The sequence below is a fragment of the Neodiprion virginianus genome, chromosome 6 (assembly GCF_021901495.1).
Source record: "Neodiprion virginianus isolate iyNeoVirg1 chromosome 6, iyNeoVirg1.1, whole genome shotgun sequence".
Lineage (NCBI taxonomy): Eukaryota > Metazoa > Arthropoda > Insecta > Hymenoptera > Diprionidae > Neodiprion > Neodiprion virginianus.
In genome coordinates this window covers 1,182,070-1,208,556 of record NC_060882.1, presented here as the reverse complement: position 1 = coordinate 1,208,556, position 26,487 = coordinate 1,182,070, and the positions used below count along the sequence as shown (strand labels likewise).

The 26,487-nt window shown below is 45.0% G+C and overlaps 1 protein-coding gene across 8 annotated transcripts in view; it reads right to left on the bottom strand.

Annotated features, from left to right (window-relative positions):
* LOC124308237 (neurogenic protein mastermind-like) overlaps positions 1-21,007 on the bottom strand; it is a 125,818-nt gene extending 104,811 nt beyond the window's left edge. For 4 of the 8 annotated variants that reach the window (XM_046770764.1, XM_046770765.1, XM_046770766.1 and 1 more), the window contains exon 1: positions 18,603-21,006. In XM_046770764.1, the coding sequence (XP_046626720.1) occupies positions 18,603-19,085 (483 nt within the window). In that variant the 5' untranslated portion in view covers positions 19,086-21,006. Of the gene's footprint in view, positions 1-18,602 lie in introns of all 8 variants that reach the window. The other 4 variants (XM_046770768.1, XM_046770769.1, XM_046770770.1 and 1 more) reach the window with 2 other exon arrangements.
* Between the last annotated feature and the right edge of the window lie 5,480 nt (positions 21,008-26,487).

Genomic DNA, 26,487 nt, shown 5'->3' with positions numbered 1-26,487 from the left:
TCTGTAGCTCTGTAATACCGGTAGCCGGTTTTCTCCGCGAAGATCAAACATATTAAACCTATACGTATGCAATGTACATAAATAGGCCTATATAATGCCCCTGATGAGATTTTTTCACGTTACATTCGATTACACGATTTACAATCGTTCATCGATTTATTCAATCAACGCGAGTAGCAGCTCGTTACGTGTATTTTTCATCGATATGCCTAATCAATTAGGGAACAGGTGTTAATGAATTACTTTTTACACGACGATATGAAACAACGCAGGCTTATCAGGTTGGCCACAATTTTTTGGGTGAATAAATTCCATGACGTTTCCAGGTTTGCCGGGACCTAAAACCTAAATAGCTCAACTTGGTAACTCGGTATTCGGTTAAAATTCAATTTGAATTGAAGGAGAATATGATGCGTAAGAAAGAAGAAACATCAGTTTAAGCCAATTGGTTTTCTCGGCGAGAAAAAGTAAACTTGATACCTCAAAAAATGACTTCTAATTCCCGTGATAGGAAACTGATATTTTTGGTTTTCTCCACAATCAAATAAAAAATCCCCTAACATTTCCAGCTTCTCCAGACGTGTGGCCACGCTGCTTATCATCGCCGAATGATCACAGACTAAGATCCTGCAAGTTTTGGGTGAATTCAAAATAAGCGGTTGCCGGGAATAAGGAATTTTGTTTTCGCTCCGACAACGAGTCATAATCGCAGCTAGTCTGGCAAGTGGGAGATTACAATAGGTTAGTGAATCGTAATACGATTCCTTATCCAAGGCCTCTCTATGTTGTAACTGAGAATATATAGGATATGAAACGGCAATAACAGCCAAGCCTTGAAAAATCGGTCGATATGAACAAGTATTAATATTTCAACCTATAAGCAATAAGTCGTACGGACATATATTCATGAGAACATATTTCTTCGTCTTCCAGTCGGATAATTTTTTCTCCCAACTTGATGCACGCTGCGTTACTATATACATCTCCACGTGTTTTTTTCTCGGTCATTTTTCATTCCAATTCTCTCCTCGTGTAAATCGAAATTACAGGTTCAGTTCCGGCGGTGATTCATGGCTGTGAAAGGGTCCGCGCGACGATGTTTAGGGGGTTCGAATATAGCCATACTCGTATAATTACTGAGATTTGGCATCCGACGATAACTGCTGCAACCCGAAGAGAGGAAAGGATGCAGCATCGCCGATAGAGCTACCGGTTTCAAAAAACCAAGCGCGAAATCCTTTGTTAAACTTGAAGTTGGAAAGACTGGAAAGGTGGTATGCGACAGATCGGGGAAACGGGCCGATCGATCGATCCATCGAACGAACGAACATCGACAGATCAAAGTCTACGATTAATTTATTAAACGCACAGCCCTAGTTTGTAAATAATGTGGAAAGATTGTAAAATAGAAAAGTAGCAACGTTATTAAATTCTACGATCACGGAGCGGAGTTGATGAAAAAAAAATTGTTTTAAGAATGTATCTTTTTCGCTAAGGAAGCTTTTATCCTTTGACTTCCCGGCTTTCACCCCCCGCACCGAATTTCGCCGATCTAAAGAATGCCCGATTCGCATGGCGCCGGTTCGTCAGGGGCGTCGCGACGCCGACCGTCACGTGGATCAATGGCGGCGGGTTTCGGGGTGTGCGCCCCGTAACTCCATAACCCCCGACCCTTAATGTACGCTGTGGCGTCTCGGAGCACTCTCTGTTCTAGGATTACAACGCACCGACTATAACCACGCCGGAGAGTGCCTGCCTGCCTGCCTGCCTGCCTGCCTCGGCTACCGTCGAATCAATAAATACCGACCTGAGCCGACCTGGGACGACCTGACCCTACGTGTACAGACACTATACATATATACACGCATATATATACGTGCGTGCGTGCGTATGTATATATATATATACATACCGACATTTACGTAGGTATGTAGGCAAGCACCTGGTTTCAACCGCCACGAAAGAGTAGATTCACGTACAATGCGCGTGCATACGTACATAAATATACGTATATTTATTTATATATATGGGGCATTTCACGTCAAACTTGCAACCCATGTACCTCACTCCTTTCGATTTTAATAATTTTTTAGTATGATCTTGCACCCGAAAAGTGTCAAAAGGGTCTTGGAGTGTTGTTCAGATATTTTTTGTTTTTCAAAATTCACACTTTTAATATTGAGGTCCCATTATCGTATCGTAAAAATTATATTTTAAACCATAAAATGAGTGTGGATCTTTTCAGATTTTTAAAAATGGCGATTTCGTAATTGGTTTTTCGATTTTCCATAAATTTCGCTGGTGGGTAATAAAATTTGAAAAAAATTCCGAGACCCCTTCAGATCGATTGCAACGTCATACTAAAAAATTATCAAAATCGAAGAGGTATATAGGTGGTAAATTTGACCTGGAATGCCCCATATATGCTATATATGTACGTATTTCAAACTTCGAAATGGTTCGAAGTACATTATTATACTGCATCAGCGGGCGCAGCACAGTTCGAAATGAATCAAGTAGCGTATGTATTTATTTATTCATCTATTGCTAACGAATATATTTAATTGTAAACTTAATTGAATTCATTCGGGCGTGTATATACATATATATATGTATACGAATTCGCTAGTTTTTGTTTAATTTTTTGGGTGTTTTTTTACAGTTCTTGTTTCTCCTTCCCATTTCTAAACTCCATTGACGTCAATGACGATCGGCACCCAGGTGCGATTTGGCAATAATTTGCGTGCCTTGTATGCTTAAGGCAGACGCACACATGACAATAGTTACATTAATTGGACACCGTGTTGACGGGTATAATATCGTGGCGATGTATGTACATATAAATGAACACTTATTACCGAGCATATACGTATACGATGAATTATTGAGTGATTTTTTTCAATGACGTACGGATAATATGACCTGCTGCAACGGTATAATTATATTGTACAAGAGGAAGTTTCGCGAGCGATTTATTTATTTATTTATTTGTTTTTTTCTCCCTTGCAAATTACTTTACTCATTTTTCAACCTCGCTGTATTGTCGATAACGAAGCTGTCGTCGCACCGTAATGCGTAAAACCAACGATTACTTTAGTAAAATTCTATTGGAAAAACCACGAGTTTACTCAAGTCTTCGCAGAGTGAATATATAATGCCTGTATAACGCATGATGGCAATAGGAATGTGCATGAGCTAGGACTGGGCGTTTAACAATACCTTTCAATACGCGGCTAACGAATCATTGGCCAATCTTACACACGTAAGACAATACGTATTATATACTTTCCGCTCAACTTTTATGCGTATACTATACCCAAGAGCGTGTTTCTGTAATTGACAGTTTTCCCTTTTCAAGCTTTCTCTCCCTTTTACCCCCTCTAGATTTTCCTTATTTTTTTTTCTTATTAGTCAAGTGAAAACGGCAATGGGTTCCGAAGTCGTATAATAACGTTGCGCAACGATTGTTTTATCGAGCCTCTCGTTGAAACCGACCAGTCCTGCGTTGATAAAGCTCTGCAGCAATTAGTCATCGACGCTTGTCTCCTCAAATTTCATCTACGATAAGTTAAACATATGTATATATATGTATGTACCTACGTACGGTTCACGAATAAAAATTTCAGCATACTGTAATACTTTTGGGTGTTGCGAAAATTAAATATGGGTTCGCTGAGAGATAAAAAAGTGGCCAAGGCAGGCAAAATTAAAAGTTAGGAAGAATTCTTTCAATAGCGATACGTGTTTTCAGTTTAAAATCTGAAACAGGACTGTTTTTACAATAATGTTCTCTGACCCGGCAACCCCATCCATTTTATACCATATGAGAGCTCTTGTGAGTTTTTTTTATCTATGATGACTACTAGATCATTACAAAGGGGGGAAAAATCGGTGATTTCACTCTTTCTAACAATCCATAAATTTCGATCACGCGGTTGTGTCACTGCAGGTCACGTAAAACGAACCCTTGGTCACCGGTATAACAGTAGTAGTCAGGTATATAATAAGTATACGTAGCCCAGCCAGCGACATATTGTCTGTGCAATAGATGCCTGAATTCGTACAACGGACAGACCGTCCAGAAATGGGACAACTCACTTGTCAGTGTATCAGTCCATCTCTGTCTCTCTCTTTCATATAAAATACTTCATTCATTCATTCGTTCATACTCTTTTCGGCATTTTCATTTCACCACAGGACAACCGCTTTCTCGTAATCCGAACCCTTCGAATCGGACGATTATAACTACATATCACGGATCGAGGGAATCCAATATTACAAAGCAGTCCCCCGAGGAGGCAAATAATAGAGGGACTCGAAGAAACAACAATACAAATCGTTCGATCGATCATTCGTCGTTAGTTTTTCCTTTTGCAAGATTTCTTCGCGAATATCTCAATTTCGGACTAGTGTCGTGCAGTTTCTCTTATACAAGTGCCTTTCATCATTTTTATCGCAACTCTGCGAGTATAATCAAGCTTTCAACTCTCGCCTTCTTCTTCTTGATCTTAATTCTTGTTCTGTCGGCAAGATATCTTATATATACAAAATTTGCTGTATTAAAAATCCTGATATTCGATGAGTTAATTGTACAGGATCGATAAAACGAATCTGAAAATAAAAACGACGACGAGCCAGGAGCCGTCATCACTCGTCTCAAAAAATTCGAAATAAACGGAGTGATCGTTGATCTCGAACCTGTCAAATATATTCATCCAAAGATCGTACGATGGGAATGCGTAGGTAAGAGAGGCAATCCCGTCTGTCCCTCTATCGCTCTTTCTCCCTCCGATCGTTATTACACACCCAAACGTTATCAAATAAACTTCCTTTCCCGAAGGACCCCCCCGTCGGTGATGTCATAGGTTTACTGTACCGAGAAACTCGACGGGATTCGCGCTACTCACACTTTTTTAAATTTAAATTTGCCACTTCTACGTTATTCGTGCATAACGCTGCGTATTATACACATACATACGTGTGTACGTACGCAATGCGTAATACTGACATAATAATTTCTCGTCGTATACGTATGCATACGATGCACATACGCATCTCGACTCTTCGGTTGTCGCAGGAGAATCAACGAACCGATGCACACACACGTATATGATATTCGTCATCCTAGTTGGTGACCGGAAGCCGTTTGGTTAAAGCAAACAATTAGGTCGACGGATTAGGGCTGGGCTCCAAGTATCGCGGTTTGTCATCTGGATCGCGGCGCGTAAAGCTGCTCGACTTGAACAACATTATCGAGTGACAGAAATCCGCCTGCTTGAGATAAGCAGAAAAATCGGTAAAACGTAAATAAAAATTTTTAATAGCAAAGTAATAAAATAAATTCGACAATTATTCCCGATACGCGGGCAATTATCGGATGTTGAATAATATCGGAATTGGATCATTGAGAGGCGAAATATTCGATCCGTATACCCAAAAATTGTAGTTTACCAAATATTTTGTTTGACAAGTATAATGAGGCAAAAAGTGCGAGGTTGAGAGACACTTTGGGTGCGATCCTCTATTCTCACTGTCAGCTGGACGTTATAGTTGATGGGAGCTACTTGCAAGAGACGAAGGAGAAGAAGAAAGAGGATGAGGATGATCGTGATGATGATGATGATGAGAGGAGGAGGAGGAGGAGGAGGAGGAGGAGGAGAATGGCCAAAAGGCGAGGATGCGGCAACAACGCAGCGCCGATCAACGAACGCGTGCATCCATCTCTTGGCGGCTGCCTCCCGGTAATACAACATCGGTTGTATAGGTGCTCACACGTATCTGCACGCGTGTAGGCATGCCGACTGACTGCCGTGTCATACGTATAATCAACGCGTACGGAGAGTGAGCGAAATCGACTGCAGACTCGAGGCATTTCTGCAGCGCTTCTTCGCGCCTTGCATGAAGTTTATGCATCTAGTAAACGCCACCGACACGTGCGCTCGGCTGACGAATGAGTTTCAAGGAAAACGTGTGCAGGTTCTGCGGTCTAGACTCTGAAATCGGTGTCTCGTTTTTTGCCCGTAGTCACTGTGTCGGATAGGAAGGATCTATGACGAAGCGGCGGTGCGTGATGTCCAAATTTTTAAACCGAACACTTTCCATCCCCCTTGAGGTTTTGCATTGACGTGAATTTTGCAATAACCGATCTTCTGCGAGGCGAAGAACGTAAGAAAGCAAACGTAGCTTTGAATAATCTCTGTCGAATTCCGGTGTTTCCTAAATCAGTTTCTCTCTCTTTTTTTTTTTATTGTCTGCTGGTTTAAGTCACGGTTGATAAATTTCTGCGCGTTATAATATACGTTTACGTATCATATAAGGGAGGATAGGCGCGATAGGAATGGAAACGGAGATGAATGAGGTATTTATCGAAGGTATATAACGCAAGAAGAATGCGTGTATGGATTGAACGTGATAATTTACATTTATGACGGGCATTTGTCAAGCCGTTAAACGATGTTCGTCGGTGTGCCATGTAACATCGTCAAGAACCGAATAAATAACCAATTTGTCTCGATTATTCAATCGCCCAAGATTTGAATCTCGCATCTAGACGGATGACTAATCAAGGAGAAAATGAGAGGTGGCGAAGAATGATAAAAATTCCGAGTAATAATTCAGCGGTGCAATGTACACGGATATGGGAGATATTATACCCATATCCATGGACAATTTTTCAAATACATAGTTTAACGCCTTGTATTACCCATCTTGTACACGGGCATCGAGTCATCCGAGTGCGTAGAGCGAACGACGAGTAAAGTTGTTCGAACGCCGAACCTCATCTTCACAGAGTGATTGAAACATCAATTCGAATCACGTTGAGAAGAAATCAACTTTGTCATCCATCTCTCATTCGGCGTAACTCAGTCACTTTTTGATTGCATACCACATACTGGTCGGACGCTACAACCCAGAAGTATTAAAACGATCTTCTAACCAGGCTCAAAGAGCAAATTAGAAACATTGGTAGAAAAAAAAATCAAATCCGCGAAACTAACGACATTGTGACAACGCTCCGTGAGCAGTTGCAACAGGAGAGATAAAAGAATGAATCAGAACAACACACCGGAGCCACTTTCACGCTCAAATAACTGGTCGACAACCGACGGAGACATTTTTCTCGCATTCCAACCTATCACCAGGTAGATATAGTCCCAGACTGAAAACCCACGTCTCATTGTGACTATTTTAGGTACGAGTCTCCAGGCATTCGGTTCAAATCGTTCTATACATGTATTAGAGTCTATAATAAAGCATTCTTCTCGAAGAAGGACACTACTTTCGTGAAGATAGACGCGCGAATTTTCCTTTAGTTTCTCTTCTTTGTTTCGAATTTAGGCTATCGGCTTATCGTACGTGCAAGGAATTCGACTTGAAGAAGAAAACAATAGTCAATATTTCAAGATTTGTATACTGGTGATAAGATAAGTGTACCAGTTATTGACACGTTTAGACCCAATTACTGACCCTTGTATTTTCCAAAATTACAAATTGACGGCACAAATTGTGAATTTCCCGATAACTAAAACCAATTGCTAGAAGGTTAGACACTACAAATTTATTTTTTGGTAATTTTAGAACCAAGGATGAAACAGATACGACCAAAAGTGGTCAATAATTGGTACAGGGTCAGTAACTGGTACACTTGCCTTAGATCTGTTCAAGCAGCCGATCTCCTCAGTTTCTGTTCCTGAATTCGTTTCCTCCCCCGAATTTGCCTTCTTCTTTATTACCGCAGGTATAGATATCCGATGTGCACGTAAGACAGCGTGGGCGTATTCTTTCAACGGTTTATAAAGTAACGTAAGAGGCAGCGAGACTTTCTCTTGCAATCGAGACACAGCAACGATTCAGAAACGCACACACACAGAGTACCACACATCATACCTCCTCTCTACCTGCAGCACCAAGAACCGCGTCGTCGAGATTGTACGTTCCGATTTTATTTAGAATGAATTTTCTATTCATAACTCTGAACTCGAATTGGCCACACGCTTATCATTACACAAGAAGAGTAAAATTATGCATTTCAATTCCTACAAGTATTCCATCGAAGCTGACTTGCCACAAATTGTCAGAACGAAAGTATCGAAGCACGTAAAAAGAAAACTTCATCTTTTCGTGTCATTTCCATCGACGCAGAGGTGAGGTTAATGCATCGAATCGGATGTAACGCGGAGTGTAAAAGCGCAAGCAGCAAACGCATTTTTTCCAAATGATAAAATATTATTGCACAGCAGACCATAACTTTCCCGTCAAGTGTAACGCATGAAACAATTCTGTCGGAATAAGCAAGCAATCCAGTTGAGCGCAGGCTACAAGAGACGACGAAGTCTTATCTATGTCAAATACCGAACGAACGCCCGCGTCTGTTGCAGAGAGAGAGAAAGAGAGAGAGAGAGTCTTATCGCTGTGGCATTCGGAGTCTAACCTACCGGGAAAACCCCCGACGAGGAAAGCTTTGTCCCAGATTCCGTTCACCGCCGCATCTAGGTGTCGAAACTCGAGTTTTTTCCCCATTTCTTTTATTTCTCTTCCGGGGGCCGTTCGCGTCGCGAAAAAGGCCTGCTAATATTTTAAAGAGGAGACAAGGTACCGGACTGATCTCGCTGAACGAACGAGACAAGTCGGATGCTTTCCAGCAACCGGAATGATGCAGGTTGTGCTCGGACAACCGGCTATTATCGACCTGAGAAAGAATGAATACCTATGCAACGACACGGGTATGTAACACGAGCAAAACTGGCTTCTCGGAAGACGTCGGGACCTGCAGATTCGAGTCTCACCCGGTGCGCGAGCGGCGATTCAGATTCGTTGGGTTTGGTTCGTTCGAAAGGAGGACAGTGTATTAGTAGTCGGTTATGAGTTTGACTCGGCATTGGCGCAGTTGCATCGCGTGCATCCATCAAAACGTAGCACGGTAAATCTTGGAGAGTTTCTCCGCCGCCAGGTTGACAGGTGTCATCCTGGACAATGAGGATACTAATTGTAAGCCAGCCGACTAGTCTCCGTAGCCGCGGAGCGTGTAAGCAGGAGGAAAACCGAGGAGGACAACGACCAACAACAAAAAGAACCAGGGAGGAAATTGGATCCGAAGACGATGGAGGCGAGAGAGACCGGCCGAGATCCGTTCTTTCTCGGCGTGGTGGTATTGAGTGGATCAAGTCTTTTCACCGAGATCCTGAACATCCTTAGACCGCGATGATGCACCGGGAACAGCAACGATATGCCGCGAGTACGGAACAACAGTGAGTCCCTTCTACTTCTTCCGCGTATACCTAATCCAGTTGGGATATTTACGACCGAGCTCTGAATCTCCACGCGAGAGACGAAATTAAGTCTCCGAAAGATTTCTCGACCGAGAAGTGTAACGTGTTGCGTATTATAGTGGTATAGGGAGTCGTTGTATTCACATGAGTGAAGTATTGTCCGTTTCGGGAGAGAGCGAGAGCCGGCAGTGAGAGAAAAAGAGAGGGACAGCGGTTCGGCTCGCGTCTGGAACGTCCGGAGTTTTAGAGTTTTGAGCCTTGAGGAGGAGGAGGACGAGGAGGAGAGAAGGGGGGGGGAGGAGGAAGCTGGAATACCGTCTGGGTGGTCAGCAGCAGCGGTGCCGCGGCTCGGTGGAAAAGGGATTGCAAAGAAAAGAATTCGTTCTCTGGTTCACGGGTGGAAACAGAGAGAAGCGGGACGAGGACGAGAACCAGGACGACGAGGACCAAGACTTCGGCAGGTAGGGACCTGCTGCGGTGATCCAAAAAGCCGGATCATTAGCTCGGACCTTTGGCACATTGTTTGCGATTCAGCGACAAGATGCGGATTCGATTCCCCCCGTCGCGGCGAGTCGAAAACGCGAGTCGACCGGAGCGGCGTAAAGGATCGAATATGGTACGTAACAATCCTCGAGTGGATTTCCATCCTGGCTCATTTACTGCGGAAGTAAGGAAACGGTTTAAGGATGATGGCGAATCACTGGCAGCCGGTGTGTGTCGAGACAGTGACGTCAGTAACGGCGGCACGCGCCCGCATCGAGACGTGCGGGGAATTTGGGGAACGGAACGGGGTCCGCAAAAAGCGGATCAACGACTGCGGACTGGGAAATTCATCGCTGTTGGTGAGTGGTCGGTGGTTAGTGGCCACCCGAGAACAACGACGACGACGACAATTACTTAACGGCTTTCAAACCTGCATCTCGACACTTTCAGGCCTCTGCAGAAGCAGATCAAGCGGCGAGACTTTGGACTCTCGACGGTCGTTTCGCGCGGTGGCGACTGCATCGGATGCCTTTGTCGATTCGTTACTAGTATGCATGTTTTTACGACACCGTGTCCCCGCCGCCGCGCCGCGACGAAGCGCGGGGAAGAAATCGTCTCGCATTCTCGTCCGCTGACGCTTAAGCTGCATACGGTATGATAATTATTCGGAATCGAGCGTGAAACTCGGCGAGCTCGGTATCATTATGCGTACACATGAGGCCGTTTCGCTCATTTGGTTTACCGTCTTGTAGGGGTGTAATTTGTTATGCCAGGACTGTGATTCCGAGGGGATGAATGAATTCATGGAAAAGAGGTTAAACGGCTATATCACATGCAGTTATGAGATGAACGATAGAAACGACGCGTGGTCGTTCTGATTGTGAAACTGTAAAACTCAACGGAACTCTTGCGAACGAGAACTTTGTTGCTTCTTAAGCCGACGTTCAAGCTGAACAACAATCGTCAATCGTTCAAAAATCTTCTAGGTAGGTTTACGTTTTCGCAACGTGATGGGCGGGAACGAAAAGAGAACGTCTGGTCCGATCTGAAATCTAACAAAAGGCTGAAATGAGTCGATCCCGCAGTCCACTTTCCCCTTTCATCGATTCAAACATATTATTCATTACAACGCGGTGTACCTACAGCGCCGTGCAAATTGGCGAGATTAGAACCCAGCGCGTCGAACGTGATATTCCCAATTCTTTTTCTCGCTTTGGGTTACGGTCCGCAACGTACCTACTCTATCATCGTCAGACTGTCCGCTCGCTTTTGGCGGTGCGATATCGCCGGCGGCTGGTTTTTGCGTGACCTTGAGATGATTCTTTCTCTGGGATGGTTAGCGTATTTGTCCAGCGTCCACATGACGAGAGAGCGTGAGCATATGTCTCGTCGATTGCGGCACCGGGGATTCTGATCACCCGAGGTTGAGAATCCCTGATCGATCCATCCATCCATCCATCCATCCATTCGCAGTGTTTCGCACTGATACGCGCGAGGTGACGTCTGTCTATCCGTTCGCCGTCGCCTGCGATGCAAATATATCCTGTACACACGTGGAATATACGTGCCGACCTCCCCTCTATCCTCCTCATCCTCGTCCCACTCGTCAATCTCCTGCTTCGTCTTCTTCTTCTTCTTCCTCTCCCTCGCCTCGCCTCGCCCGTCCGGCACAAGGTGAACAGACCTATTCGGTAAGAAACGAGACGAAGAGGTGCTTCGGGCTCTCGGATGCTGGAGGCGTTGCTCGAGTCGTCTGTCCGCCCGTCCATAGTCGGGCTCTTTTCTCTCCCGAGCTGCGGATACGGTCAGCCAACGAACGATATTCTCCCGACGTAGACGCGTTGTGGCCTCTGCTGCACAAACCGAGGCTCGTTTTTGCCGGTGACGCGCAGTCGTCCTCTCAGTTTTCACCTTCCACGGAGGTTGTTGTTTCTCCAGTCGAGTGAAAGCACTCTCTCTCTCCTCTATCTCTAACTCCAGATACCGATACCGATCTCGATCTCGATCTTTCGATATCATTCCCCGTTCCACACTCCACACTTAACTTCTCGAATATTTTATAACCAAACCGCCGTTAAATTTACTCTCCGGAACGAGGCTGAAGCTGGCAGTCAGAATTAGCAGCCAAACGTTCCAATGTTCATTCGAACAAGATAACGAAGCCCGAGAATCGAAACTTTGCGAAACACTTTGAACGCTTGAAATTTTTCCATTTCAAAAATATTTAACAATATTTACCTAGCTTCTAGCGTTAGCTCCATCTCTCCGTAATAAAAGAATGATTCTTCAACTCGACGTATTGTAACGGTCAAAAACCGAGAAATTGTTTTCCTCCCAATTATCACGGGTCAGCGTCGAGCACCGGAAGAAGTCACCGGGATATCCCGAAGCCGGGTCGGCTTGAATCGTTCGGGCTTTGACGACGTGATCGACGATCCCGAGATCGGAAGTCACGAGACAAAGAATTCTCGAATCTGGTTCATCGGTAGGCAGAAGGAGGAGGAGGAGCCGCTGCACTCTTTCCCAAAGGAAGCTGTGACCAAAAGTTCCCATGACTTTCGCTCAGCGAATGAAGCAAGAGACCTCGCCTTTCTTACGATGTAAAACGCGTGTACGCTACACCTTTGCTTTCCATTTCTCTTTGCCTACGTTAATTTTGCCACAGCAGTGCGGCAGCGTGAATCATCACCACGTACGTAGCTCAGCATGGCCGGTGATCCGCCGATTTGGAGGGTACCGAATCACCGTAGTAAAAACGGTAAATCGAGATCGTGTTAAAAAAAAGCTCTCAACTTGTCGAGAAAGATGGATCATCAAAAGAATAAATCAGCAGTCAATCTTGCCGCGGTAAGTTTGCGTTACATTTCGGCTGAATACCGAACTGCCGCATCGGTTTGTTCGAACAGATTTCTGCTCAATATAATCGATAGAACTTTTTACATCTGCACGAATAGAGTGGTATCGTTCTAATTTAAATTGGTCATAGACCGACCTTTCGAATCTGGATTGACACGATTCGGTATAGTACGCATATTATTGATCAAATCGATCGAACGCTGCAAGACTTTCTTTTCTCCCATAGATTGTAGTTATAACTTTATATATAATATAATATAATATAATATATATACATATACTTGACGTCGCGTATTAATAACGTTTATTACCGATAAGATGAAAGGAAGAAAAGAGGAACCTGATTCGAGGGCGGCCACTAAAACTCCATCACGAAGTTCCCTTACTTCTTCAGGTTTTCTATACAACAATCTTTCAATTTTTCCATGCCCAATTCGGATAAATTGTTTACAGCAAATTCATCAAACCGAAGCGCACAATCGTTTGTAAGGTCATATATAGAAATATTAAAAGTTTCGGAGATGGTAGAAAAAAAATGGAAAAAAAATATAGTAAACAATTCCCTGACTTTCCGCAAAAACCCCTGAAAATATTTCCCTGAATATTCAAAAATTTCATTATCCCATGACATTTCCAGACATTCCAGAATTCCCTGACCATGCAGTATAAATACCCTGTGATTCGTACAAAGGGATGAAGAGAGGCGAATAAGGCGAATAATGGCAAGCGCCAGGTGTAAGTCACACGTGCAACATGTGCCTCGTACCGACATGGTGGGCAGGCAGCATATAACTGGACCCCATATAGCACGTTACACCGGTACGTTGGTTCTCGTTCGCATTTGCAATTGACGAGTCGCGCGCGACTCGCGTGGCAACGCTGCAGCATTGTCCCCCCCCCCCTTCCCCTTCCCTCGCCAACATCGCCTTCTTATTCACCGTCCTCCCCCTTCATCTCGTTCGGTTTCCCACACGCACCCGCAACTCGGAGAGCGCATCCGTCCTTTTTACGCGCTCCGGTTGGACTCTGAATGACCCACGCGTCGACCGACCGATTGAGGCTGCTTATGCCTACTCCTCTTCTCATTTCTCCTCCTCCTCCTCCTCCTCCTCTCTTATCGCCGTCGCGGCCTGTTAAGCTACGTTCACACCGTCCGTCCAGCGAGAGGACGAGTTCGTCGTAATTCTCGTCTGAAAAGTCTCGCATTCACGCTGCACGCGTTCGACATCGGATAACAAATTACTTCGGACGTGAGCTAACTCACCCCATCGTGCAGACTACGTCACGTATTACGAATGAGTATCAAGTACGATTGTACGTAATGCGAACTCGCCTAGAATTGTTGCACTTTGGCAGTTGCACGAACACCGTGCAGCAGTTCAAAATACGGACTACGCGCATGAAAACGTGACGCATTCCTTCACTGATAATGAATATTACCGCGGTAATACGTCCGAATATCGTGTTCAGTACATTTTAAAACGCGTGTAAATATAACGTCACGATTACTGCTGTCGTAAATCTGATTTGAATCAAGATGCCACCGTGGGTTCTACACGGGGAGAAAAATCTGAGAAAAATTACCCTGCTGTTACTAATCGTGATGTAAAGGAGACCGAATGCAGTTTTTATTGATGCATGTGACAAAAATTATGAGTTTTTATGAAAAAAATTACATACTACAATGCTTAGAAACTACGTATTTCGGCAGCACAAAATTTAAAATGTGACGACGCATTTTTCTGATGCAGCACGGTGAAAACTGCATTAGGTGTCTTTTACATCACGATTATATTAACAGCAGGGTAATTTTTCTCAGATTTTTCTCTCCGCGTACATCTGGATATAATGTTTTTCACGCATTTACGAAGACACAAGGTATAACAGCCGTAAACATCGGTTATCAATTTCTTCGATCTCATTGTCAACGTAGGAATGGAAACCACGCGTCACGTCGTAGTTCAAATCATAGTTATATCGTGCATATCTAGCTGCTTAGTTGCCGTTGCTGCACGCGGCTACTGTTCGAAGTTCAAGATTTGGACCGTGCGACTCTCTGCCCGTTATACGGATATCAGTAGTTCCAGGGTAAGGCTAACGGTTTCTTTCAAACGATCAGAGAAAGAGGAGGATCGACCCAAAGTGTTGTCCTTGTCATAACAGGAGGAGGCGTCGCATTGAGTGCGGTAAAACATGCAGTTATATTACAGAGCACACACAATTAGTCTCCTTCAATTTTCGTCTCGAATGAAATTCAAATTCTTTGCAAAAGCCCTGATCAACCCGATTCAGAAAAAATTATATACGCACACATATATATACATAAAAGAAGTGGTTCATTTCACAATAATTTTCAATAACTTTTGTACAAATCTCATAGAAAAAAGATGAAATTGTTGTTATACAATATCCATGAAAACCCAAGACCTGAATCTGTTTTTTTTTCATTCTTTGTTAAATCTTTTTACGAATCACTATTTTTTCATATTCCTGCCACATTTCGTCAGGGTATAATATACTGTATAACAAACGATCAATCTGCGCGGCGTTATCGTGCAGCATGACCCACGGGTTACGGCCCGAAAAACGAAACACACTTTTCAATTATTTCTTTACCCGTCTCGACGAGAAAGAAATATAAAATCAAGCGCGGTGATATAAATGTAACATAAATCGTAGGGGGTGCGAGTAGAATGATTACACGGTTAAGAACTTTTCACCACCAATGCATCCAGCCGCACTTGAATCAGGAGAACAGTGGACAGTATTGATTCGTTGTTTCGACTCACAGGGCTGTACGGGGAATTTTTTACGATCAGCTTATTCCGGCGGAGGTTCGCGGAGCTTGCATAAAGCTCATTTCACGAACCCTTAGAGCCGTGGCTCACCGCTCGGAACTGAATAAATTTTTTAATTACAGCTCAACGATTATTCGGTGAAAAACAATTGATACAAAATTACACCGTATAATACAGTGGCTGCGCCACTTTCGTGGGGGTAGAAAAGCGTTATTTCAAGTTTCAGCCCACGGATTTATAATGTTGGTATAAGTGACGCAATGCAACACCCACGACCACGACTCGTTCTCCTTTCTAGACTACATCGAAAGCCTCCCTCGTATTTTCGCCATCCACCTACGTATAGGAGGTGAATGAATTTTTCCTAATAACGAAAACACAAAGTTCGAGTAAAAATGCGGATTCGCGATATAATTTTTGGCGAAAAAGAATATATAGCGCTGTACAGGTTTTTCATTTTAATAAAAATTTATAAAATAATAATTTTCCCCCCCTATGTTTCGTTACGTTAACGTTACTAACTTCAGCCTCGTTCAATTTTAACACTAGTATGATACGTACGCGTGGGAGCAAAGCAATTAAAACAGTATAGCATGTGGACGAAACTTATACACTGCTTGCAGCTAATTACCGATCATATTTTGGTCGACCGGTGGATCGGAGTAGTGAAAGTTTGGCGTAATCAAGCATGTGCCGGTTGTTTGTGTTATACCCTAATACATATCTATATACATCTCCTAGTTCAGTGCAGTAGCGCTGTAAGTTGATTTCGAACTAAGCGGCCGATTCGATTTTGTATAATAAAAGACATCGAGATGATCGATCGGCGATTTCCCGACCTGCGTTCCGATATCTATTATTATATATCTACGTGTTGTCCAATATCTCTTTCGATTTGATTCACGCACCGGTACGAAAATCGGTCTCATACCTTGCAGAATTTGGTCCTGTACCTTGATTATGTTCACGGTAAACCAAAATTCCCGAGAACGGCTAATGCGAACTTTCACCTTTCGCTGCGGAGCGATTGTTCCACGGTTAAACGACGCTAAGGCGACGACAGCGGCGTCAGGCGAGCATGTTCACTCCTTCTCTATTTTATATACCCACAACCACGCGAACAAATTTCGTCGACTAATGGCGGATGGTTGCGTTCGTCGTCGAGGTTGCCAAAGGCGGTACATCCGCAAATACCTGCTAACGTGTTGAAATGCGTGATATACAGGTACGTTTGTACATAGATGCCTGGACGTATCGCATTTGAAATTAAAAATTCACAAACGCCTGAAACGAATTTGCAAAAGCCAACTGAATTTTGACGCGACCTGTTGCCTGCTGGCTGCTGCAATGTTGCGGGTAGAAGTTGGACAGATCGTGAGGATGAAGTTAGCAACGTTGATTCATAAATTAAAACGTTAGTAACGGAAAAATCATTATTTCATATAATTTTATAATAATGACTTTCGAGGAATTGGTTTTGCAAAATACGAGCATATTTTGGATGTGAAGAAGAAGAAGACCTCCGACCCCCTAGAAAATTGTGGTGAATCACGTTTTAATTGCTCGTTGGAAAATTGTTAGGGATTTGAACGTGCAGGTAGACGAGACTTTTCATGGTCAAAGTCTACCCACAATAAACAAGATAAACTCCTAACGTTCAGTGCCTCACCCTGCGGTACACGTAGGCGCATACGTACCCACCTCGGCCCGAGGAAAACTATATTTGGCACTTGAGGACCAGGCGTGATCATATCGATTGCCCGAAGAGTATTATTAATAGTAGTACGTACACACCAGATGACCCAAACACACTGTGCAGGTCGAAGCCGAATCGCCACGAGGGGTTGGGGTGAATACCCTCGAGCGTTTAAGAGAGTGAAGTTCGTAACGTTAATGTAACGATTCGTTTTTGGGAAAAATCATTGTTTCGCAAATGTAGGATCGTCTGAAATTGAGTAATCTACTTTTAACAAGCAAAGTGTATTTGGATTTTAAGAACTTAAACTCCTTTAAAGTCATTCTCAACTTTCAAAACAATGATATTAGTTTCGATATTCCGTTACATTAACGTTACTAGCTTTAATCTGGTGTGTTTTTTACCAATGTTAAGCCTTCGGTACGCAAAATGCGTAAAACCGATCGTCGTGTCTGGTACTCCGAAAAGAGGGACGACGAAAAAAGATATCAACCGCGTTACGGAAGCGTTACTCGGGACGCAGCTTCATGGCCCCCGTCAATAACGAGAAAACTGCTTAAAGTCGATTCCGGATATCTACTGAGTAATTAAAATTCAGGGAACGTCCACCAGTGGCCGCAGGGCATTGCAACTGTTCGGAATTCCAGCTTTTCCGGATTTCCTCTTTGCTCTCTGCAGGTTTTGCCGCCGCAGCCTGCCTGCCTGCTACAGCATAACCTGTCCGGGATGCGTGAGCATGCATGAATCCGTGTCCAAGATCGTCCGTACAGGTGCATTACAGTCATGCACCATGTACGGACGGACGGACGGACACGCACACCCACACAAGCTGGATCGAATGGATGGTCGAGCCGAGCGAAGGCTTCGGGCTGCGTGCATATAATAATATAATTAGACGCGATAACTGGACGGCCGGAGGGGGAGCCGGCGGCGAACAGAAACGGCGAGATCGCATCTCTCTCGCGGAGTCGTCGTCGTCGTCGTCTAGGGTATAAACGTACACCAGAGACGCGTGCGTATGTATGCACATAGATGCATGAATCATGGAGAGAGTTAAACGCGGGAATCGAATTGGAATGTCGGGTTGCTCCGGTCTAAGCTCGGATTACTGCACTGGCTGGTTGGTTGGGTCGGGCAAGCAAGACGCCCATAGTCACCGTCGTCCTCCTCGTCCTCACCGTCGCTCGCCCGTTACATACCGTTGTTGTACTAACGACTTTCCGTACGTGCGGCTCAACTAACTCTCTATCCCTCTATCTCTCTCTCTCTCTCTTTCTTTTCTTCCTTACAACGGTATCACCTCGAAGAGGATTAGGGAATTCGAGACAATACGTTTGACTTGTAAGAAACGGGACAGCCGGAATGTTTATGACCGTTTTAGGTACTTGGAAAGAGAGAGAGGGAGGGAGGGAGAGAGAGAGAAGGGCTTTTATTACAATACGTACAGGGAAAGGTTGCGGATAATAAAGAAACAAACGGGAATAACAGAGGTAAACTCACCACGTGAACGCTGGCGAGTCCGACGGGGTCGTTTTGCTTCTTGTCGGTCTTCTTGGCCTGCCGTTTGGCTTTGCTCTCGAGAAATCGTTGCTTGAGCACCTGAGTGTCCTGGCTATTTTGTTCAACGAGTCCGTTGAAGCTCTGATCGAACCTGGGTATACAGTCGGTCTGCCGCCTCCTGTAGCTTTCGATCCTCCTCCTTAGCCTGTCGAATACGGCCTGCCTCTTTGGGGTTAAGGCATCCTCCATCCCCGGCGCCTGTCCCATTTGTAATTGTTGTATCTGATTCTGGGCGATCAATTGGTTCGCGTTCAAGCCACCCGGCTGCACGATGATGCCGTTGTTGTTGTTGTTGTTGTTGTTATTGTTGTTGTTGTTATTCTGGTGCTGCACGCTCTGCTGGGACGCGCCCACGCAGGCCGAGGCTGGCCCTGAGGGGGGGCCTTGCGGGGGCTGCCGGGGCAGGAGCCCCCCTGCCTCCATACAGCCCCCTAAGTCCAGCGCAGGGTACGCCAGCTCAATGAGAGCCTCTGCTTCTCGTCGCCCTGGCGCCGCGACGGGGTGTCTCCTCCGCCACCGCGATAATCCCCCCTCGCATCCTCCCCTTGCACCGCGAGCCGTCCTTCCACGGGCGGACAGCCGCCGCTCCGACTTTTACTTCTACCTCTACTTCTACGACGACTGTTTCCACGTCTGCGTCTACGTCTACCTCAGCCTCTGCCTCTTCCTCTTCCTCTTCTTTTTCTTCTCTCTTCCTCGAGAGGGTGCCCCCGTTGGACTTGACTCGCAGATTTTCACTCGCTTCTCCCTCCTCCGCAACCTCGTACATCGGCGTACGACGCGCGATTGTTCCTATTTTTCGTCACCTCCCCTTCGCCCCCGCCTCCTTGCAACAAGGAATTTTACGGTATTATCACTCGGCGAGCGCTATACGCTCTCCTCTCGCTTTTGTCGCTTCGCTGCCACTTCTTATCGTATCGAGAATCACGCGTGCCGCGCTCGCGCAGGCGCAGGCGCAGGTTCAACTCCGTGACGAGGAGGGTGAAGAAACACACTGCGAACGGCGACGACGGCAATGCCCTATAGCGGTGGTAGCGGTCCTCTTCCACGTGATGTAAACAAGAACCCGATGACATTCGGCGGCGTCTTCGTTACGACCGTAAACATTGTAGGGATTCGACGTGTTGTACTTTCACCTAATTGTCACTACTGTCAACTCCGCGCACTCTTACCCAACTATTGCACTTTCTTTGTTCGCCGCGCGTGTGTATGCACTACGTACGAATATCAGCGGCAGCCTTTTCTCGTCTCTCGCGCCGAAGGGTGTAAAACAACGTCAACAAGAATAACTGTAAACAATCCGTCCCGGCGAACCGCGCCACCTTTCCCGATCCTCGACTTGTTCGACGCACGACGGGTATCGCGTGCACCGATCGCGAGTAGTCTCGCCTACTTACTCGTCGTTGTACGTACGTCTCCTCGAGTGCTCTCCTACCAGCCGATCGTCGTTCGCAGCGGCAGAAGGCGACGTCGAATAACGCACGGCTCGACGTCACAACAGGTAGTTGAGAGTGAGCGCGGCGTGTTTCAGCCGACTAGAAAGAGACGGTCGTAGGTCGCTCGGCACGAGGGGGGGGGGCGGAGTGCGACATCCAACGGACGGGGGTAAGCGACGTGAAGAGCGAGAGAGAGAGGGGAGGGGGGAGAGAGACGAACCGGTGTACCGCTGCTAGAGAGTCCGAGGGACGCACAACTGCCGTAGCTGCAGCCTGAAGCCAACCGCAGGAGAGACGGACACGCCGGGTTCATCCGCCGCCTCCCTCTATTTTCTCTCGTTCTCTCTCTCTCTCGCTCTCTCTCTCTCTCTCTCTCTCTCTCTGTTTGCGGGAGAGAAGGAGGGCCCGATGTTGTACTCGATAAAACGTCAAGACAGAAGAGGAGCGGACTTCTGCGATTCGGGCTAAACGCCGAACGACGACTGACGAAGGTTTCGATCGTGAACCCCGTTCGCATTTACTTCTTTCCCGTGATCGTTGCACTTTGAACGGTGGTGAGAGTTACATGTTGTTTCGAACGCGCGGCGTTTGTCACATGTTGTTTGTTTTGCTTTATCGACAGAGAGGGGGAATGAGTAACACCGAGGTTCTCGTACGCACAATGATAACACTTCACACCGTATCCTCCTTCTCCTCCTCGTCCCGTAAGTCTATCCCTAACCTCACTTTTCAACTGTCACTATCCACTCTTCGTCGGGTCACAGATTCTACCGCACGGTCAGTTTACGTTAATCACGACGCGCGCGACCCCGCGATGACAACACATTCAATTCCCCCAAACGGCCGTCTCGTTTTACCCCTGTATAACGCGCGGGGCCATTACCACAACTGCGCGTGGGTACGGGAGCATATATCGTTGAAACGGCAAACCGTAATTACAACATCGCAAACAGCGACGCCTGGATCCGAAACGCCGAACTGCCGCGCCACTGTCTTTCTCGGTAGGACACGTGACCCTCGCGCCATCTTGGATTCAGGCTGCCGACTAACTGCCTCGTCGACGCTCGGGAAGAAAGCTGTCGTGGCGAGCGTGGATGGCGAGGATGTTTTGGAAAAGCGGTTGCGACCTTTAACCGAATAAAACTGAGAATGATTCGGGAGTAACCGCCCCTTAGTTGGCGAATAGGATTCGTTTCACATCTGCGAATTCGAATGAACAGATTTACTCGCAAGATTTTAAGGTAAGGCATTTTCTTACGCTAGGGTTCTTAATACTCTCACCTATGGCGCCACAACCCGGATCGCATCGATGTATTTTGTTTTTTTGCATCGTCAACAACGTGAGAAAGAAACCGATGCAGTGAGTTAATCGAAATACATACATAACAAGACGTAAAATGCGAAGCGATATGTGAATTTCTGACTTCCCGTAATTTCCCGTATCCACCAGGATGCATGTCGACTTTCACACAAATTTGTTTCGACCTGCCCCGAGAAAACAAAAGACAGAGCAATCAGGCGATTCGAAGTCGGGAAGTTTTATTGTGGAAGAGGATTTATTAGTACTTCTCACGACTTGATCAATTGATTATCTATCATGTTATCGATTACAGACCTGTTTTTACGACAGAAAGGAACTTGAAGGAGTCAACATTCGCGTTAAATCGAAGATGCCGCTGGTAGTCTTATTTTGTAGAGAGCATCTTATCTGGCCTACGGTATGCCAAAGTACACGATTCCATAGAAAACACAGATAAACGATCGGAGATATTTCGAAGAAGAAGATATGGGATACACAAATTGAGACGCAGTAAGGTAAGAAGTTACCGTGAATAAAAATTATTGGTAACAAAATAAGGAAGGGAGGGAGAGCGATTCTTTCTCTCTCCCTCCCCCCTGCCGTAATCAGGCAGAATGCAAAATATTTACCCGTGAGCCTACGAACACGGCAAGCACAAGTTTTGTTAATATTTGACATTTATTGTCAATTCTGATTGCAACGGTTGAGCTTTATTCACGGAATTAACAACAGGTAAATTCCGTGAACCAGGTAAATAAAAAAGTATTTAAATTTGACACTAATTGACGAAGTGATTATTATCTTTTCTGCTCGTTCGGATTCCCGTAGTCGTATAATTGGCTGTGAACCGGAACTTTGGTTAATACGGTTCAGTCAATAAGTTTCTTGCCGTTTGGTTTGAAAAGTTTTTCACAATTATCCCAAACCTTTTGTCACTGATGTTTTAGCCTATGTTAACGAGTTTCAAATTATCATGCAGGCGTTCTGAATTTCTCTTTTCTCACAAGTTAGTTGAGCGTTCATAATTTATTATTTTTAGACTTTTTCCTTACTTCAACTTTTACTTCTCTTTGCGTGCAAGAAATCACTAAAAATGGTAGCTCTCTTCATCGTTTTTATCTCTCTATTTGTGCTCACGGTGTGACAAAATTGGCAATGGTCGCAAACAGGGTTGAACTCGTTTCTATATCTCGTTTCGGTAAACTCAGAAGCAAACTTCGACGATTTCCGCTGCGAAAAATATTTTTAACTGACTATATTTTCTAAACGCCCAATTCGATCGCTAAAGTTACAAGTTGAAGTTGTTCTTATTGTAATGCACGTTTCAAAAAGATTGTTATAAAAATGTGCAATGTGCTTAGAACACCGAAACTGTGCCTCATTATTGAAAAATAAATTTTGACATTTTAAACAGTCATTTCGTAAATAACTGTGAAATTTAGGTACATTTTTATCATCTTGTATCACGGAAACAACAACTGGTCAATCTCAATTGGTGTAATTAGAATCGGCAATAACTGTAAAATATTCGAAAAACTCGTGTTTACCAAGTTTGTAGCGTGAAGGGTAAAAGTTTATACATTCTGCCTGTTGACGGCGGTGGTGGAGGGGGGGAGGGCCGAGGGGTGGCAAGCCTTTTTACTCCGTTATCAGTTATCCTTATTCGTGGTGACATCTTACTCCACTACATCGTAATATTTCTGCCCTATATCTCGGTCAGGCCGAAATGTCCCCAGTCCTTTATTTACGTGTCCCATTGAACCTTGACCCACTGAACTGTGCCCCTTACAATTGTCGGCAAAGCGCCACGTTGATACCAAGAATGCTACCGCGTCCCGTAGAACTGTTAGCCATTAAGCCATCCTTTTTATTTTGCTATCAAAGCTTACGCGTCACCGACGTCTATATGCCGCAAACAGCGCAATTCTATTCGCAATTTCGAATATGTACAAATATCCAAAATAAACTTTTTCTTTTGCAGCAATAATGCCAGGTACTGTATTCCTGAAATTGAATTTCCACCTATTGCAGGGATAAATTTGCCAGCATTATTCTCGCATAGAACAAAAAGGCTTTTGGATATTGTTGTTCGACATTGCATTATGTAGAAGTGCGCTGAAAGCCGCATTGATAATTATCAGCTTTGCGTAGGCTTTTATAAATTTCAAAATAAGTAACATTTCAGTCGGTCCATTTAGTACCGTTCGCTGGCGCGACATAGGTTTTTGAAACGAATTTTTGAACGTATTTGGACGGTAAATACAGGTCGGTTGATGAACTGTTTCCAGCGGGCCAGCGTTGCAAGCTCAGTCGATAATATAAAGCACTTTATCATGGCAAGGTGCCATTTCAGCGGCCGAACCGTCGAGTCTACGCACCTTGTCGCGATACTCGGGTTCATTTCGGCATCTGTACCCATGTTCCTTCCTGCTTGAAGTACTTTGTAAAACTGCTCCCAGGTGGCGCCACTGCCATACTAATTTTATAGCGCTGTTTTTCGGAATCCTTGTGAACCATTATCTGTATTCATCCACAGTAGAAGCGGTTGCGTCGACTGGCAGGAACCCCGAGTCCCCGTTCCGAGCAACCAAGCAAGATCCCAACTTACCTACAGTGCTGAATCGATCGTGTTCTTCTTCTGCCTATCTTACCAATGGTAAGTACCCTCTCACATATTCGTACCATACAAATGCATAGAATTCAGTGGTAAGGAACGTCTGGATATGAACCTTATCTACGTTAGATTGATGACATGGAGTTTAGCTTAAGTTTTATTTCCATGATCTTTACCGCCTGCGATTTCCTCGAAAGTGTGGCTATCGGTAGACTACGACTGAATTAATTTATAACGATTGACAAACGGTGTAGCTTATATATTTTAGAAAAATTTAATATAGCACGTAGTTTTATACTCAAGAGACAGGCTAAATCTAACACGCGGCGGTAAGTTAGCATGTTATCAAATTGCCGGCAATCAGGCGCTATATTTTCACATACCACTCAAACCACCACTATCACTAATTATTACACCTGTGGTGACATGCAATGATTATCCAGCGTATAAAATTTACGGTGCCTGTCACGGTGACTCTGACCAATGATGTGACATTATGAACCTCGTTGGTTTAGTACATTTTTAGTCAACATCCACTGTCGATGCCATTTTGCAAACATCCGATGCAGTAAAGCTGGACCAACGAATTGCATAAAATAAGGCGCTGTTGAAAGATTCAAATTGTTTCATTGTTTTACCGTAGTAAAAATTAATTGACCCTAGGCGTGATGATTAGATCGTTGAAATTTATGAATCACCCATCTGTATCATCCCGAAAGAGGAGATCAGGTGAAAAATTGACGGCCTCCTGTTGCACATTGATTAAATATGTCGACGTTGAACAATCTTTATTGATATCGCTGTGAAAATTAATCGATGAAATTTTTTCCACAAGTCTGTGTCGTTTATTTGAAACTAATTTGATCGATCAGCGTGCAAGTTCTTTGGTGCGTAATAATCCGGGCATAAATCTGAGCGTGCGAAAGTCTCCATTATCAGTACGAAAACGACAACAATAGCCGGCGCCTGGTTTTTCACGGTAGTTTGAACGACGGGTCGAAACTGACGGCTTTATAAACGTAAAAGTGACTTATAGCGACGAAGCCAAGGACCGGATTGGACAGGGTGTAGATATCAGTTCCCTTCACGATCGCCTAACCATCAACGGAGGAAACGTCACCCGCGCACAAAGAGTCCATACAGTAACTTTTTGAATGAAACTCTACTCTGCTCGTCCGCTCGCGATAATATGCTCAAATTGTAAACCGTCTCGAATAATCGGAATACAGGAATCTACACTAGCGTTCGAAGCGGTAAAGGGACGCCGCTTGAGAAACGTGGGGTGCGAAACATTCCCGCATTGTATATCCACAGCACGAAACAAATATTCGCTCCACTTCCCACCGCATGCGGGTCTCCGCATTCGTTTATCGCGAATCTATCTCACACGTTTCCGGTCAGTTCCGTCACAGCAGCCGTCCGTGGGGTGAAGCTCCTGCGGCTGCCCGTTGAATTAATAATTCCGCAGGGAATATGCGAATCCTTGCGAATGTGCAAAATTTTGGAAACTCGAGCATACGTCCGAGCGTAACTGAACGAAAAATTTGACGTAGGGTAATTCCGGGTGAGATGCAGATCGTAGGTAAGAGGTGGACCACCACATTATAGTCCAATACAGCAAAGTACACGAGTAACTCTACTGTGGACCATCTCTTACGTCTGGCCATCTCACCCGGAATCACTCTAAAATACTCTAAATCGATGCACGGTGTCTCCGGTTTTTAAAATATTACTATCCACCGCATCGCTGCCCTGTAAAGTTTCTGGTTGTTTGGGTAGTATTTTCGTTACGTATTGCCCCGAAAAACGGGAAATACTGCAGATCAATGGAAGCGATAGGAAGGCCTGCAGGGGGGTCGTCGACTGTTACGTATAGCCGTCCCGGTTCGCGCCTCTTTCCCCCCTTCTGCTCATCCACACTCAATAGCCGGCATTGTTGTCCTGTCTGCGTATAATAATAAAATGGTGGGGGAAGGGGGATGGGGGGGGGGGGGGGGATGACGGAAAAAAGAGTGAAACGAAAAAAACAACAAGTTGCTCAAACCACGAAAGAATCGGTTGAGGGTCGGGGCCGCGAAGGAATTGCTGTGCGAACCCCGAATATCCCTGAATGACGCCGAATGAAGTGAAATAAAACTGGGGGCCTATTACGGCGATGCATGCGACACATGCGCACAATACTTTAAATCTGCAGCCACGTGCGAGACACGCGATTCTCATTCTCGAATATGCCGCGTCGTTTGCCGCGGAATCGCAATCGCTAATTACACCTAATTAGAACGAACAAACAATCGGATCGACGAGGACGAAGCTCACTTGGCCCCGAAGCGAGGGCTGGTTTTTTTGAGGGGGGGGGGGGGGGGGGAGATCACACTCTCGTTATCTCGTTGATGTGCACTGAAATCGAGTCCGATCTAATTAAAAGAAAAATTGGCCTCCTTCGAGCCGCGCAAGCGCCGCAGTCTGGCGAGTCGT